This window comes from Sminthopsis crassicaudata, chromosome 1 (assembly GCF_048593235.1).
Source record: "Sminthopsis crassicaudata isolate SCR6 chromosome 1, ASM4859323v1, whole genome shotgun sequence".
Lineage (NCBI taxonomy): Eukaryota > Metazoa > Chordata > Mammalia > Dasyuromorphia > Dasyuridae > Sminthopsis > Sminthopsis crassicaudata.
The window spans coordinates 543677700-543693044 of NC_133617.1; the positions used below are offsets into that span (position 1 = coordinate 543677700).

Below are 15345 nucleotides of genomic sequence, written 5' to 3' on the forward strand. Positions count from 1 at the left end.
ATTTCTCATTTAAGTATTGTTGTTTTGTTTTTAACTTATATAGGAAAACTATTCAACTTTTTTTCATCAAATGAAATGTAGTCTATACCTAACATTATCACAATTTTCAAAATATCAACTGCTTATTTTGGGTAGCATCGTCATATTTCACTTGGTCATGTGATTTTCTGGGTTTCATCCAGGATGATGTCATTCCAAGAGAAGAGTTTTTATATAGTCTTACATTTTTCCAAGAAAAAGGGTCTGAAATTTTTAAAATTATATTAATAATACACACAAATGCAGTGTGGAAGACATTTTTTTTCTAAAAATTTATAAGTAAAAATTAGTGGAATTACTGTATTTTTTTTTAAATCATTTTTTGCTCCAGTCTTTTTAGATCATTTTGGGGAAAAGATTCCAATATCTGAAGGAGCCTCATTTGTTTTGAGGAAGTATTTGTAAAGTGATATACACACACGCACACACACACACACAATTTTTATATCTGAAGTTGTTAATAAATTGTTATTTATTGATGAATTAAGTTTAACCATTATACTTTTTGAAAATGAAATCTATTTCATTTTTATAGAGTTTCGGTTCCAGTTGCTAGTAAATAAAATACATAAGAAAAAAATCTATGCAATAGGAAAGTGACTTAGTATTTGAAAATATGATCTCATTTTGGAGGCTTGTTATCAAAGTGAACTGCTTAATATAATCAATGCCCATATGCTAATTTTAATGCAGTTAAAATTAATCATTTTAACCCCTTTGTGAATTAACTATTGGGAAGGACCAGGAATTTCTATTAGTCTCCAAGTATGGAGAAATGAAGAAAACCATTTAAAATATTTTTAAATTCTAAAAATATAAAGAAAATTATTTTAGAAGAGTTTACCCTCTTCCTTTATTTGTATGTGTATATATGAGTACATACAGTTGCTATAACAGTACTAGTATTCATGAACTCTTTAATTTGAAAGGAGGCACAGAAAAATATCCTCATGTTTACTCATATTTAAAGAACTGAGTTTCTACCTACAATTCAACTTTGAAGAAATTTGAAATGAAAATGAAATAGAAGGGATTTTTTTACATGATTTTAGAAACAAAAACTCTTTGATTGAATGCAATCAGAAGATTTGTACCTATTATTGAGATTTATAAGGTACACTTCTAGTTGAGTACAACATAAGATTACACAATCAAAAGGCTTGAAAATTAAAGTTAGAAATTATGCTTCATAATTCTGAATATTAACCAAAACAAAGTTTCATTTTCATGTATTTGATTTTTCACTTAACCAGATTTTTTTTGACTATGAGCTATATGTACCCAATGCTTTATTAAATAATTTTTAAGAATTAAAAGGTCCTTTAAAAACTTTGAACATAGCACCTTTAAATGATTTCCATTTAATTTTGGTCTATTCAAAAATTACTTTCCTGTTTTAGCACATGGTTGATATTTGATATCTTATTAATATTAAACTTTAATTACAAATAAAATATCCACATTAAGTTTTGGAAGAGGAGGAAACTGAATAGATTAATAAAATACATAATTAGCTAATATTATTGCCAACATTTTATCTGTTGCTGATATTGTAAACAAATGATATAATAATGTATTTTTACATGCCTTTAGATATTGATGAATGTTCATTCCAGAATATCCGTGTCTTTGGAACATGTAAAAACCTTCCAACAATGTTTCATAGCATCTGTGATGATGTCTACGAACTGGATAGAACAGGAGATAACTGTACAGGTCTGTCAATTCTTTAAATATAGAAATTGTTTCTAAAGATATATGATTATATTCTAATTACTGTATGTGACTACTTGGTGCAAGTTTTAAGAAATAAGAATGGAGCAATTAAATAGTTCTTTAACATCTTTTTTGCCATTTACACTATCCAATGTGGTTGGCTTTGCAATATTATTACCCTCTTATTATAGATGAGGCTCAAAACTGGTTAGATATGTTAGAATAATGATGATAATCAGAATAATGGCAATAATAGATATTTAGCATTTCTATAAGGTTTTAAGGTTTCCAAAGTGCTTTATAAATACTATCTCATTTGAACCTCAGAACAATCTTCAGAAATAGGAGGTGTTATTAGCATTTTGCAGGTGAGGAAACAGACGCACAGAGGTTGAGTAGGCCAGGGTCATACAGTTTGTATCTGTGTTCTTCCTGAATCAAAATTCATAAGTCTTATTTGCTATGTCATTTGACTGCCCTGACACAAATTTGTTTCTCCTGATTATGTTACCTTGGAATTTATTGCTGCCACTATTCTCAGCTGGTTAATTAGCTAAACTTTCTCAAGTTAGTGATTCTTTTTTTCATGTTAAAGGAAAAACAATTATTATTTTTGTGGTTCATTTACTTATTTTTCTTAATGTGAGAACTCATTGTACATATTTGACTATGGATTGATTAAGCCATATAAATTCTAGAATAACTTTAAATGCCTCAAATAATATTCATTATATAATATGCAGCTATGATATATATATATATAACATACATATATATACATACACATACACACGTATATATATGCATATATATGTGTGTATATATATGCATATATATATATATATTTATATATATATATACATATATATATATATATATATATATATATATGAATTTTCAGATAAGCATGTAGATTAATCATTGCTTTGTGCCAGAAACCATGTTCTAGGGATACAGAAAAAGGCAGAAAACACTGAACCAGCCCTCAAGCAGCTGATGGGAAAGACATAGTGTAAATAAATTGGTCCATACCAAATGATAGAAAGTAATTTGATTGAGGTGGAGATGAAATTGCAAAAGGCCTCTTATGGAAGGTGCTATATTAAGTCAAGTCAACAAGAATTTATTAAAAAATGTACCTTGTCCATAGTATTATGCTAAGTACTAGATATTAATTATTCAAAAAAAAAAACAAATGAAAGACAGGGAAACTTAGAGGAGGAATGAACATTCCGGCTCCACCTTATTTGTTTCACTAAAGTGTGGAATTTGGAGAGGTAGAAAAAAGGGGGAGTCAAGATGGCAGAATGAAGAGTCACAATTGCCAAACTTTGTTCAAAATGGCCACAGAAAATGCCCGATTGAATTCTGAGTCAACAAAAATAAAGTCATATTCTTTGTCCAGTCTATAGAAGATAAAGAATATAGAATGAGAGGTCTTGGAGCATCACAGTAGAAGGTGGCTAGGAACACTGCACATAGGCACAATGAAAGTGTCTCTGCATTGGAAGAGACAGGTTGAAGCAGTAGCAGCAGTGGGAATACTAGATCCCACTCAATCCACAGGGATGAAAAGGGGCTGAACAACTTGGATGCCAGATGACTCCTGTGTTAAGACTGGGTGTAGGATTGAATGCCATTTGGTAGCTTTAGATGAATTTCCAGTTCCTTGTCATAATTCCAGGAAAGGGTTATAGTAGTGAGGGAGAAAGAGACCTTAACTTGGCAAGGACCAGAACAAAGACCAGAAGGGCAGTGACTAGTCTTCTTCAATACAACACTATCTTGTAGGCATCAAAAACTTGTAGATTCTCAGATTAAAATATAGAAGTTCAAATCAGTCATTTCCCAGGTCCCTCCATTTTCCACAGGAGTGAGTAGACCCCAATTCTAACAAAATCAAGAAATCAGAAAAAATAGCAAATAGAAAGAGAACCTGACTATAACAAGATTTTATGGTAATAGGGAAGGTCAAGACATAAACTAAGAAGATGGCTAGAAAATATAAGAAAAGCTTCAAAGAAAAATGCAAATTATGCACAAACCAGAAAGATTTTTTAAAAAAATATTTACATTTTTTAACATTAACAAGAATGGTAGAGAAAAAATGTGAAAAGAAATGAGAGCTAAGTAAGAAAATTATTAAAAGAGAATTAACAATTTAGTAAAAGATAAAAAAAAAAATTGAAGAAAATAACTCTACAAATTGGAAATGACCAAATGGTAAGAGGTGAAAAACCTCACTGAAGAAAATAAAAATTGGGTTAACCAAGGAGAAGCTAATGACTAAATGAGACATTAAGAAATAATAAAGTCAAAAGACTGGAAAAAATGTGAAATATTTCATAGTTAAAAACAGCTGATTTGGAATAAGAAAACAGAAAACATAACAGAGGAGACATAATTTAAGAATCATTAAAGTACTTGATCAAAAAAGCCTAAATATTATTTGAAGAAATTTTAAATGAAAACAGAATCAGAAGACAAAGTAAAAATTACCTATTGGTTCCTTGAAAGAAAACTCAATATGGAAAGCTACCAAAAGCAATAAGTAGTCAAATCCAGAGCTACCAGATGGAGAAAATACTGAAAGAAGCCAGAAAGAATTGAGATACTTTGGAAGCACACTCAGGATCACACAAGACTTTTAGCATCTACAATTATAAAGGAGAGGATTTAGACAACTTTTTTTTTTCAAGAAAGCAAAGGAATTAGAATTATAAGCAAGAATTATCTAGCCAGCAAAACTGAATATCATCCTATGGGAGAGTGTGTGTGTGGAAAGATAATAAAGAAATAAGAAGATGAACCTTTTAACCTTTTCAAATATTTTTGATGAAAAGAGCAGAGCTCAATAGAAAATTTGAAGTCTTGTGTAGATAAATCACTGTAGCTGGATGGTAGAATGGAGGGGGGATCCAAGTAGAACACTAGATAGAAGACAGAATGTGAAGAACTTTTTGTTTCCAAATCATGGAAGTAATTGGACACCAATGAAATGGTGTGGGGACTGGGAGAAAGTGTGTTTTTTGGGAAGATACTTTAAGAAAATCACTACTCCAAATAGTAGGACTAATTAGAAAACTTTTGTAATAGTTGAGGTGAGAAGGGCCTAAGAAGAGACTTTTTAAATGGAAAAGCAAAAGGGAAATAAATTTAAAAATAATTCTTACATATTAGGTTAAATACGTAGGATGAATTTGAGTGAAGAGTCAAGAATGACATCTTGATTGTAAACTTAGGTAACTAGAGAATGATGATATCTTCAGTAGTAATATGAGTTGGAAAGAAAAAAGTTTAGGGGAAAAGATAATGGCCTGTTACTGAGCATGTTGTTGAATGTGAAAGGTCAAGGCTACATCTAGTTTGAAATGTACTAAAACCAGCTAATATAGGACTAGAACACTCCAAATACTAGGGTTATATATGTATATCTAGGTGTTAGCAGCACAGAGATTATATTAAAATATTAAAAGCATATGAAGTCATCCAGTGAGAAAATGTAGAAAGAAAAGGCGATCCTGAGCAGATATTTGGACTTTGTTTAAATAGGCATGATCAGAATTAAGATAAAGAACAATTCTTGTGAAAGGACCAAGAAAGAGTAATTACAAAACACTAGTAAAGAGAGATTGAGGTATTAATGAAGAGAGGTATTAATACTGTCAAAAACTGCAGAAAACCCAAGGATAAAAATTGATTAAAAAAAAAAAAAAAACAAATTACTTGACTTGACCAGAGATTATAACTTTTGAGAGGCAATTATAGTTGAATAAATTTGTTTAGAAGCCAGGTTTCAGAAGTTATAGAACCACATGAGAAGAGCAGTAAAGCATCTGATGTAGCTAGTTTTCTAAAGGAACTTAGCCAGAATGGAAAGGAGCTATAAATGATACTAGTAAAATATGTGTGAACAAGTATATGTGAAACAAGTGTATTTGAAGGATTAAGGAGAAAAGAGCATGTTTATACAAAATAGAAAGAAACCAGTAGGTAAGAAAAGATGAAAATTAAAGGATAGGGATGATATTGGGAGCAAGAAAACAGGAGATGGAGTCAAGAGTACATTTAGAGGATATATTTTGACTAGGGAAAAAATTACCTTTTAATCTGAGAGGCAGAAGGGAAAGAAGGGGGGGGGAGAATAAGGCATTTATATAATATATAAACTGTGCATCAGGTATTAAGTGATTTTATTGTATACCTATTTTATTTGATTTTTACAAAAACCCTGTGTTGATAGTCTTGAGGAAAAGACAGAAAGGTTTAAATAACTGCTTTGGTGAGTGCAATTTTGAATAGATTAAGGAGGTATAAAAATTCCACTGCTGTAGTGAACTCAAGGTTTATATTTTTAAATTCTATTCAGCACTTAGCAAGATTTCTTGATTTTCTTCAACTTAATTCAGCAGTATTTAAATAGGGGGAAAGGCTAAAGTTGATAAGAGCAGTCCATTGATAGGATTTAACAGAATATAATTGATGACAGACAAAATTTAACAAAGATATGTTAAAAAAGTAAAACATAGTATAATGTTGAATTGATTCATTGGAGTTGAGTTATGAAGGGGGAGAGTATAGTTGGGCAGGTAATTGACTTCAGGGAAAAATAAATGAAGAATAAATTAAGTGGGAACAAAGGACAGGACTATGTGTCATAAGGCATAGAGAATGATCAAATTATAAAAAAGATTATGAACAGATATAGGAGTTCATTAACATAAATAGAGCAGATGTAAATGATGGTAAGATCAAAGAGATGACTATGTATGTAATTGACATATAAATGAAGGAGTAGGTCTTGGAAATTGAATATACTGAGGAACTGGGAACTTGAAGTATTTATCTTATCTGCTATCTATTTATACATATATACACACGTAAGACAAAAATGGGAAGGGGTAAGGGAAGGAGAAAACAAAGAATAAGCACTAATATGTGCAAGCCACTGTGCTAAGTGATTTTTTAAAAACAATCCTCATATCAATCATGCAAGTTAGGTTTTTTTATTATACTTCACAGTTGAGGAAATTGAGGTCAAGGGACTTACCTAGTCTCTTATGGTTGGCATCTGAAACCAGATTGTAACTCAAGATTTCCTGACAATAAACTCGGTGAATCTACTGTGTCATCAGCTGCCTCTGAAGTAATAGGGGAAGTAATAAAGAAGGATGCCTGAATGATGTGTGTGTGTGTGTGTGTGTGTGTGTGTATGTGTATATATATATATATATATATATATATATATATATATATATATATATATATATATATATATATATATATATATATATATATATATATATATATATATATATATATATATATATATATATATGAATGTGTGTGCATATATGTACATATATTAAACCCCTCTAATATTATGGCAAGAGTTGAGGGAGAGAGCAATAAAGCCTTTAAAGTAATTGAGGAAAGAAAGTTAATGTTCTGACGATTGATAACTACCAGAATCTTAATAGATAAATTTTGGATAATGTAAATAACAAAGGAAGAGGTATTGCTAAAGGATTGCAGCAGAGGGAGAGTCTAAAAATATCAGTGGAGAAAAAGGAGCCTTCCTCTGCAACCTTACAAAATATATTGACCTCATTCAAAAATTTTTTTTAATTTTCCTATTTAATTTATAGAAGCCAAAATTATATTTCTCTTAATATTACATATTTGAGCCTTCAAATTTTGTTCATTGTTATTAGTCAGCACAAAAGTTTTTCAAATCTTCTCTTTACCTTTTCCTTCTCATCCATTTAAATCTCTTGTCAATAATTTAAACTGATTTGAAACATATATTTGAGATTTTAAAAATCAAAATTTCAAAAATGTTTTCTTCTAGATGTTGATGAGTGTGTCAATCCCATCAATTGTGTTAATGGTTTCTGTGTCAATATCCCTGGTCGATTTGAATGTAACTGTCCACCAGACTTCCAGCTAAACCCAACTGCTACAGATTGTGTGGGTATGTATAATTTAGGGAGAAAACAGTGAAAATTTATTTAACTTCTTAGAATATGTGTGTCCTTTTTGAAAATAATTTTAAAAGCATATAATTTAAATTAATTTTCCTTTGATTCTTGTTAAATTAAATTTATTGCATTTAATATGTAACAATGACCAGCATTTTCATATCTAATTTTTGATATATTTCTTTTTATTTATCTAATAGAAGTAAAAGGTTGAGTAAATATTATTTCTTAAAAATCATTTATTTAAAAATACAAAATATGAAATAACAAAATAGAAAAAGAAAAAAAAGAAACAAAAAAAAATAAAACATTGTCGTGCCCAACAGATCCATCAGGGAAAATTCAAAATATATAATAAATGTCCATTTTAAGAAAGAATATATAATAGTGGAAGGCATTGTATTCATTACTGTCCATCTTTGCCACTTTGTGGATTTTTTTTTCTGTGCACTTTTTACTTTTCTTTTTCCTTTTCATCCCCTCCATCTCTCCCAAGCAAGCTACAGTTAAGCACAGATATTTATATGTGTATGTTTACACACATTCATATTAATGTATACATATTTATGTATTTTGCCACATACATTATATATATATATATACATATATATATACATACTTTTGCACATATATCTATAAACATACATATTTGTACATATGCATAAGTGAATTGAATTCTTAAACTAGAAGGCATTTTATAATTTTTTAAAAATTCAATAGTATTTTATTTTTCCAATTACATGTAAAGATAGTTTTCAGCATTCATTTTTGTAAGATTTTGAGTTTAAACTTTTTTTCCTACTTTCATCCTATCTCTCCCCCCCAAAACAGCAATCAATCTGATAAGTAATATATGTAGAATCATTTTAAATATATTTCCATTTTAGTCATGATGTGAAAGAAAAAAATAAGAACAAAGGGCAAAAGCATAAGAAAAAAATGGCAAACAAACTTTTAAAAAAAGTTAAAAATAGTATCAAAAGATCCACATTTGGTCTCCATAGTTCCCTCTCTGGATACAGATAGCATTTTCCATCCCAAGCTATGTGGAATTATCATAAGTTGATACTAATCGCTGAGAAGAGCTAAGTCTATCAAAGTTGATCATAATTTTTGTTACTGTGTACAAGATACTCCTGGTTAAGCCTACTTCACAATCAGTCCATATAAGTCTTTCCAGGCTTTTCTGAAATTAGCCTGCTCATTGTTTTTTATAGAACAATAATATTAAATTACATTCATATACTCCAACTTATTGAGCCATCCCCCAATTGATGGACATAGACTCAAATTCCAATTTCTTGCCATCACAAAAAAACTACCACAAAACATTTTTATACAATCCCAGTTATGACAGTGCTGGATCAAAGAATATGTAGAATTTTATATCCCTTTGGGCATGGTTACAAATTTGAGCTTAACTTTTAAACTTTTGCAAAATAACTAAAATATAGTAAGAGAATGGGTAATAGACATCTAGAAAAGTAAAATGGTAATTATAAATGGACAGCATGACATTAGGAAGAATAATCATGCCTTACATTCTTGACAGGGTATATTAGTTTACCACGATTTTAAGAAAGCATATAACAAGTTCTCTTGTGTTATGGGGAAGAAAAGAGGAAAAAAATAGTTTAGATGATAACAACATAATTTGGTGGATTAAGAACTGATTGAATAGATTGAATATTCCAATGGTTTTAATGCAAATTGGGAAGGAGATCTCTAGAGAACTGACTAGGGATCATTTATTTGGTCCTAAGATATTGAGAAGTTTATCACTAACAAAGGAGAAGCTACCATACTTGATGAGAAAAAAAAAAAAAAAAAAAGATAGGAACAATATTAAGGGAGGGTAAAGAGAGTTGTCTTAATTGGCTATAAATTACATTAGTAAACAATATCATCAAAAGTACAATCTTAGGTCACATTGAGAAATCATATTCAGTATTAGGGAAGTGCTTATCCTGCCGTATTTTGTCAAACCTCATTTGGAGCACAAATTCAGGAACATTAAATAAAAAACATTGAAAGCTCAAACATATCTAGAGAAGGGAGAACTAGATTGAGTAAGGCAATTCATGTCATTCAAAGGGCCTGGGAATTTGACAGATGTTAAGTGAAGTTGAAAAATGGTCACGTGGGAGAGCAAATAGTGCATTGATAGTATGTTTTCAATATAAGGAAAAAATAATTAATCCAATGTAGATGAATTTACCTCAAGATAGTAAATATAGTTTAGAAGGTATTTTTCCCCCAAGCACAGTTATATTAGATGACATAAGAAATCTTTGCCAATTTCTCACAAAACCAGATGTGAATGTTTATAGTATTCTTCCAGTACAAGTTCCTATATTGTTCTACAGATAATCAAGTTGGTAATTGTTACCTGAAATTTGGTCCCCCCTGTAACACTGAGATTGGTGTTGGAGTTAGTCATTCCTCATGTTCTTGCTCTCTGGGAAAGACTTGGGGAAAATTCCTGTGAGAGTTGTCCACCTGTGAACAACAGTAAGTATAAATATCCTCATTTGTAATTTTCTAAATGTTGTAACTGTCATGTTTGAGATTTTAACAAATGGGTCAACTAAGGTAGATCTCTGTGCAAAATAACATTTATTGTTACTTGCCATTTAGTGTTACTTCCTACTTGTCAATAAATGGGTAAGTGAATGGCCTCTCATTATGACAAAGACCCAAGCTCAGAAAAAGGGCAGCTAATAATCATGGGATTTGGGGCAACATGATTGGTTACAAAATTGAGCTCAAGGGAAAACTTCCAGGTATGAGTTAGCAGCTCAGACTTTTGGAGAATACATAAGTGGAATAAAGATAGCAGCTCCAATGCCCTTTCTATTCATATGCATTCTCCAAGGTGAGTTAAATTTCTTGAGCAGGAAAGCTAGATTTTTAAACTTAACCCATTACAGGTTAACTGAACTCTGAACTAAATTCATAGACAAAGAACCATGACTTAAGAAGTGCAAGACAAAAAAGATACAGGATTGATCTTAATCTCCTCAAACCTTTTGGGGACAGATTGCCAAAGACAACTTTTAAAACTTAACAAGAAAAGGAAAGGGGAAAAGTTAGTTTTATTTTAGTTCTTGTCTATTTTAAATGAGTAGGTGAATATAAAAAAATCTAGGACTGACGTCAAGAATAACTTAGTGTTGCAGTGAATGATCTGGATTTAAAATGCATTTTAATAAATCTTAAACAGCTCCATCAAACTTATAACTTTTTCATTATGAAATGCAGTAGGTTACTTTTGGCACAGTACTACTAAATTCTCTATGAATCGGTTAATAATCTTCAAACATATTTGCATCAAAATTCTAAAGGCAATGTGATATTTTCCCTGAAAAAAAACCCAAAAGTTCATATGTCAGTTCTACACACATTAGATTGCAGATTTTCTGGAACAGAATAAACTTACCTTTTACATCCACATAGACTGAAATATTTCTGTTAACAAAAAAGATAATGAATTCTTATTATTTTTCAAATTTATACACTACAGTATTATTATTAGCCAGAAACTAGTATATAGCACTTTGCTTTGTCATAAATAAATCTTGATTATAGCTTTCTTGAATTTTTTTCTGTTTTGAGATTAATTTCCTTCTTGAAATTAGCCATAGAATGTCTTCAGATTTTTTAAAATTCCAACATTGACATAAGCTACACTATTCTACATTCAGCTTTTATTTATAAGGGAGAAAGATGTTTTTCCTTCCCTTTTATTTCCATTGTGTGACTAGAATTTATAAGATTGTAATGCTTTTGACAGTAGATTTTGGAGAGCCATGATCACATGACTAGCACAATGATCTGCTAATTACTTTTTCCAAACCACTGAAACCCTTCAAAAAAGAGGAATTATCTACCAGATATAAAGTAATTACAATCCAATCTACAGGAGAAAGAATATAACAACTCCAGCAAGGTAAAATCATTATAAATTAATACCAAAGGTCTCTCCCTAATCCTTAAAACACTCAGCACCCTGTATCCCACTTACCTTTATGTGCCACAGGAGGAACTCTGGTTTGTGCAGAAGCCCATCTTGCACCTCTCCAATACTACACTCCTGTGGAGACTCTTACCAAAACAATTTCCCTCCACCCACAAAAATTATCAGACACAATCTTCATTTATTATTGTTATTTTAGAAGCTAGTCAAATTCTTTGTACTTCCTAAAGTTTAATCCAGTTTTAGCATCTTTCTTGTTCAAAGGGAATTTGTCTTGGTGGAAGAGGCTTGGGACACCCTGAACATTGAACTACTTTGGATTGCCAGTTATCAGAGACATGGAACACACATTCATTGGAAAACAGGAATCCCACAAAAGATTCTTTTGATTTGTTCACAGCAAGCTGCACCCAGAGAGTAGGTGCAACTACTGCTCAGTCCATTGATTTCTGAAGTGGCAATTTACCCTCAACATATAGGAAGTTGTCTAGTTGACCCATCTGAGTAACATTGCGAAAATTAATATATATGGGACATTGAGCAGATTATCAAAAATCTCTCAAAAAAAGCTTATTTAGAAATCTGTTGCAACCAAAAATAAATGTGGATTCTCTTCAAATCCCTAGGTCCTTTAAGGTCTTTTCCTGAACTCATTTAACCCAAAACAAGATATTACTGAGGCAATATTATCTCAAAGTTTACATACAAGTTCAGGGATGGAATATCTTCTATTTACCAATTCAGCAAATAACATTTCAAGCTCTGAAATAAGCGCTGACGATACAAAGAAAGGCAAAATTACTATTCTCAGGAGCTTTCTGTCAAGTATAAGCAATTTATGAACAATGTTAAATTGGGAGTAATCTCAGAGGGAAAAAATTGGGATTATAGAGGATTATTTTACAGAAATTGGAACTTTGGTTGAGACTTGAAGGAAACCAGAGATGTTAGGAAATAGAAATAAGATGGGAAGGAAAAGAATTCCAGACGTAGGGGACATCAAGAGATGAAGGAATGTAAAGAACATCAAAGAGACCAATATCACTAAAATGAAGAGTATATGGAGGGAAGGAATGCTAGAAAGAAAAAAGTCCAAATTGTAAAGAACAGTAAAAGCCAAGAAGAAAATTTTATTGAGAAAATAGGGAGATGTTGGAGCTTACTGACTGGGGTGTCAAAATCTGACTTGCATTTTAGAAAGATCAGTTTGACAGCTGAGTGAAGGATTAGTTTGAAGAGATTTGTGATAAAAGACCAAACTACAGGCTGTTGTCATATGTAGTCCAGGTACGAGATGAAGAGAACCTGTACCAGGATGATTAGGGTCAGAAGCCAGAAGCCAGAATGTTGCCAGAGGTAGAAACAAATGTTTGACAACAGATTGAATATAGAGGATGAGAGGCAATATGACATTTAAGTTCTTTAGCTTGTGAGCCTTGGCCCCTAGGAAAATGGTATTATACTAGACCATCATAAATAAAAGGGAAGGGTTTGGGGTGAAAAACAATTATGGTTATATTTAGATTAAGGTATTTATTATGCATTCAGTTGAAATTAGAAATGTGAAACTGGAGTTTGGGTTAAGGGTAGACATAGACAGTCATAGCCTAGAGATAATTGAGTCCAAGGGGAGCTGATATCCCTAAGTAAAAGAAGATAGATGGCAGCATGGCAGCTACATGGGCGCACTGGCTAGAGCATCAGCACTGAAGTCAGGAGGATCTCAGTTCAAATTTATCCTCAGATACTTTTAATACCTTCCTAGCTGTGTGATCTTGGGAAGCCAGTTCACCCCAACTGTCTGATGATAAAGAATGAATAATATATAGGGAAGAAAGAACATGTGATTTAAGATCCAGCAAAGGAAGGAATAGTTCTACAGGAAGAAAAGCAAAAGAAAATAGTGTCAGAGAAAAAGGAGAGAAAAAAAGAATATTAAAAAGAAGATGAGTGATGGTACCAAATGCTGCAGAGATTTAAAAAAATGAGAATTTTGAAAATGCCCCTAGATTTGGAAATTAAGAATATTGCATTTAAGATTTCATTGTTATGGATAACTCCTGAGTAAGATAACTCTCCCAATGCAGGTCAACACATTCTCTACAACTTCTAGTCTTCAGGGTCTTCAGGCCACAGAGGAAGATTTCACTTCAATAAGGAGGGGGATCCTATTATCTCAGTCAGGAATTGAATCCAGGTATTCCTAGCTTTGAGGATGGCTCCTCTACATAGTGTCATACTCCCTCTCAAGAACCTTAAAAAGTGCCTCCAGCAGCCATAATAGCCTAGGAATTGAGTAGCTTGATTTATAGAGCACACAATTGGCTCAGATTGCTCTAAAAACTTGCTGCTCCTTTTTAGAAATTGTCTATGTATATTCTTAGCACTTTAGATTGTGAATGGCACTCAAAAAGATAGAGAAAAATTATATGTGGGAACCACATCTGCTACAACTTCCTGAATGCAGGAATGGGATATTTTATTTGTGCTGAGAATATGCTAGCTCTGGTTTTAAATAAATTGTCCCAGGAGGATATAACAAATCAAAAAAAGCTGAATTCAATAATGAAGAAAATATAAAAAGATATATATATATATATATATATATATATATATAATTATAATATAAAAATACCAAGAGAATCCATAGATCTCCAGAAAAAGAAAAAAGTTAAAATTTCCAAGATTAATTTTAACAATTTACCATAAACACAAAAGTGTTTATATAATGTAAGAGATCAAAATAATTTCAATTTATCAAGGAAAGAAAAAAAAATTATCACTGCAAGTTCATTCCAGAGCCATGAAGGACTTGAATATATTCCAAGAAGAAATAAAGATCAAGTTGCAACACAAATGATGTAGCCTGAAAATCTGAACTACATCATCAAAGAAAAAAATGAACCAACAAATTGAAACAATTGAAGTATTTTTGAGAAAAAAAAGGCCAAAACACAAGTAACCAGAATATTTAACTTGGAAACACCCCAGAAAAAGCATTAAAATAGTAAGGAAGTACAACTACTGAAAAAAGAAAAAAAGTAATTACACTTAGAGGTGCTTTATTTTTTTTTAAATAAGGCAAGAAAAGGAGGAGGATAGATCATCAATAGGATAAAGACATGAAATTAAACAGAAGTAAAAGTGGAAAAATGGAATCAAAGCCCTGTGACTAAGCTAAACCTTTAAATTTACTTCCCTCTCCTTTTACTCCCTTGTGTGTGTATGTGTGTGTGTATGTATTTTTTATGTTGTTCATTTATTTCAATTGTGTCCAGCTCTTCCTGACCCCATTTGGGGTTTTGCTGAGCAGATACTGGTGTGGTTTGTTATTCTCTTCTCCAGTTTATTTTATAAATGAAGAAAATGAAGCATTAAGTGGCTTGCTTAGAGTCATGCAGCTAGTAAATGTCTCAGGTTAGATTTGATCCAAGAGAGATGAGTCTTGCCAGACTCAGCATTCTCCACTGTACCACCTGATCACCCCAATATATTTTGTGGAACAGAGTCGCACAATTGAAGGATTCCAAAACAGAAAAGAGGTAGAGGAATAGAAGGAAATGAATGATGCATTTGCACCGAGTGCAGTGTTGAGCAATGAAGGGATGGTGATTGCAACACTCTTCTGGCTAT

General features: G+C 31.5%; 1 protein-coding gene and 1 long non-coding RNA gene across 2 annotated transcripts in view; one reads left to right on the forward strand and one right to left on the reverse strand.

The window, feature by feature from the left end:
• Positions 1-15345, forward strand: part of LOC141550862 (fibrillin-2-like) — a 120424-nt gene that overhangs the window by 11150 nt on the left and 93929 nt on the right. The window contains 4 exon segments of the mRNA XM_074281944.1: positions 1633-1755; positions 7607-7729; positions 10103-10212; positions 10214-10247. Coding sequence (XP_074138045.1) covers positions 1633-1755; positions 7607-7729; positions 10103-10212; positions 10214-10247 — 390 coding nt within the window.
• LOC141550865 (uncharacterized) overlaps positions 1-15345 on the reverse strand; it is a 49975-nt gene that overhangs the window by 518 nt on the left and 34112 nt on the right. The window contains exon 2 of the long non-coding RNA XR_012484691.1: positions 10126-10235. This is a non-coding gene — a long non-coding RNA (uncharacterized LOC141550865). The remainder of the gene's footprint in view (positions 1-10125; positions 10236-15345) is intronic.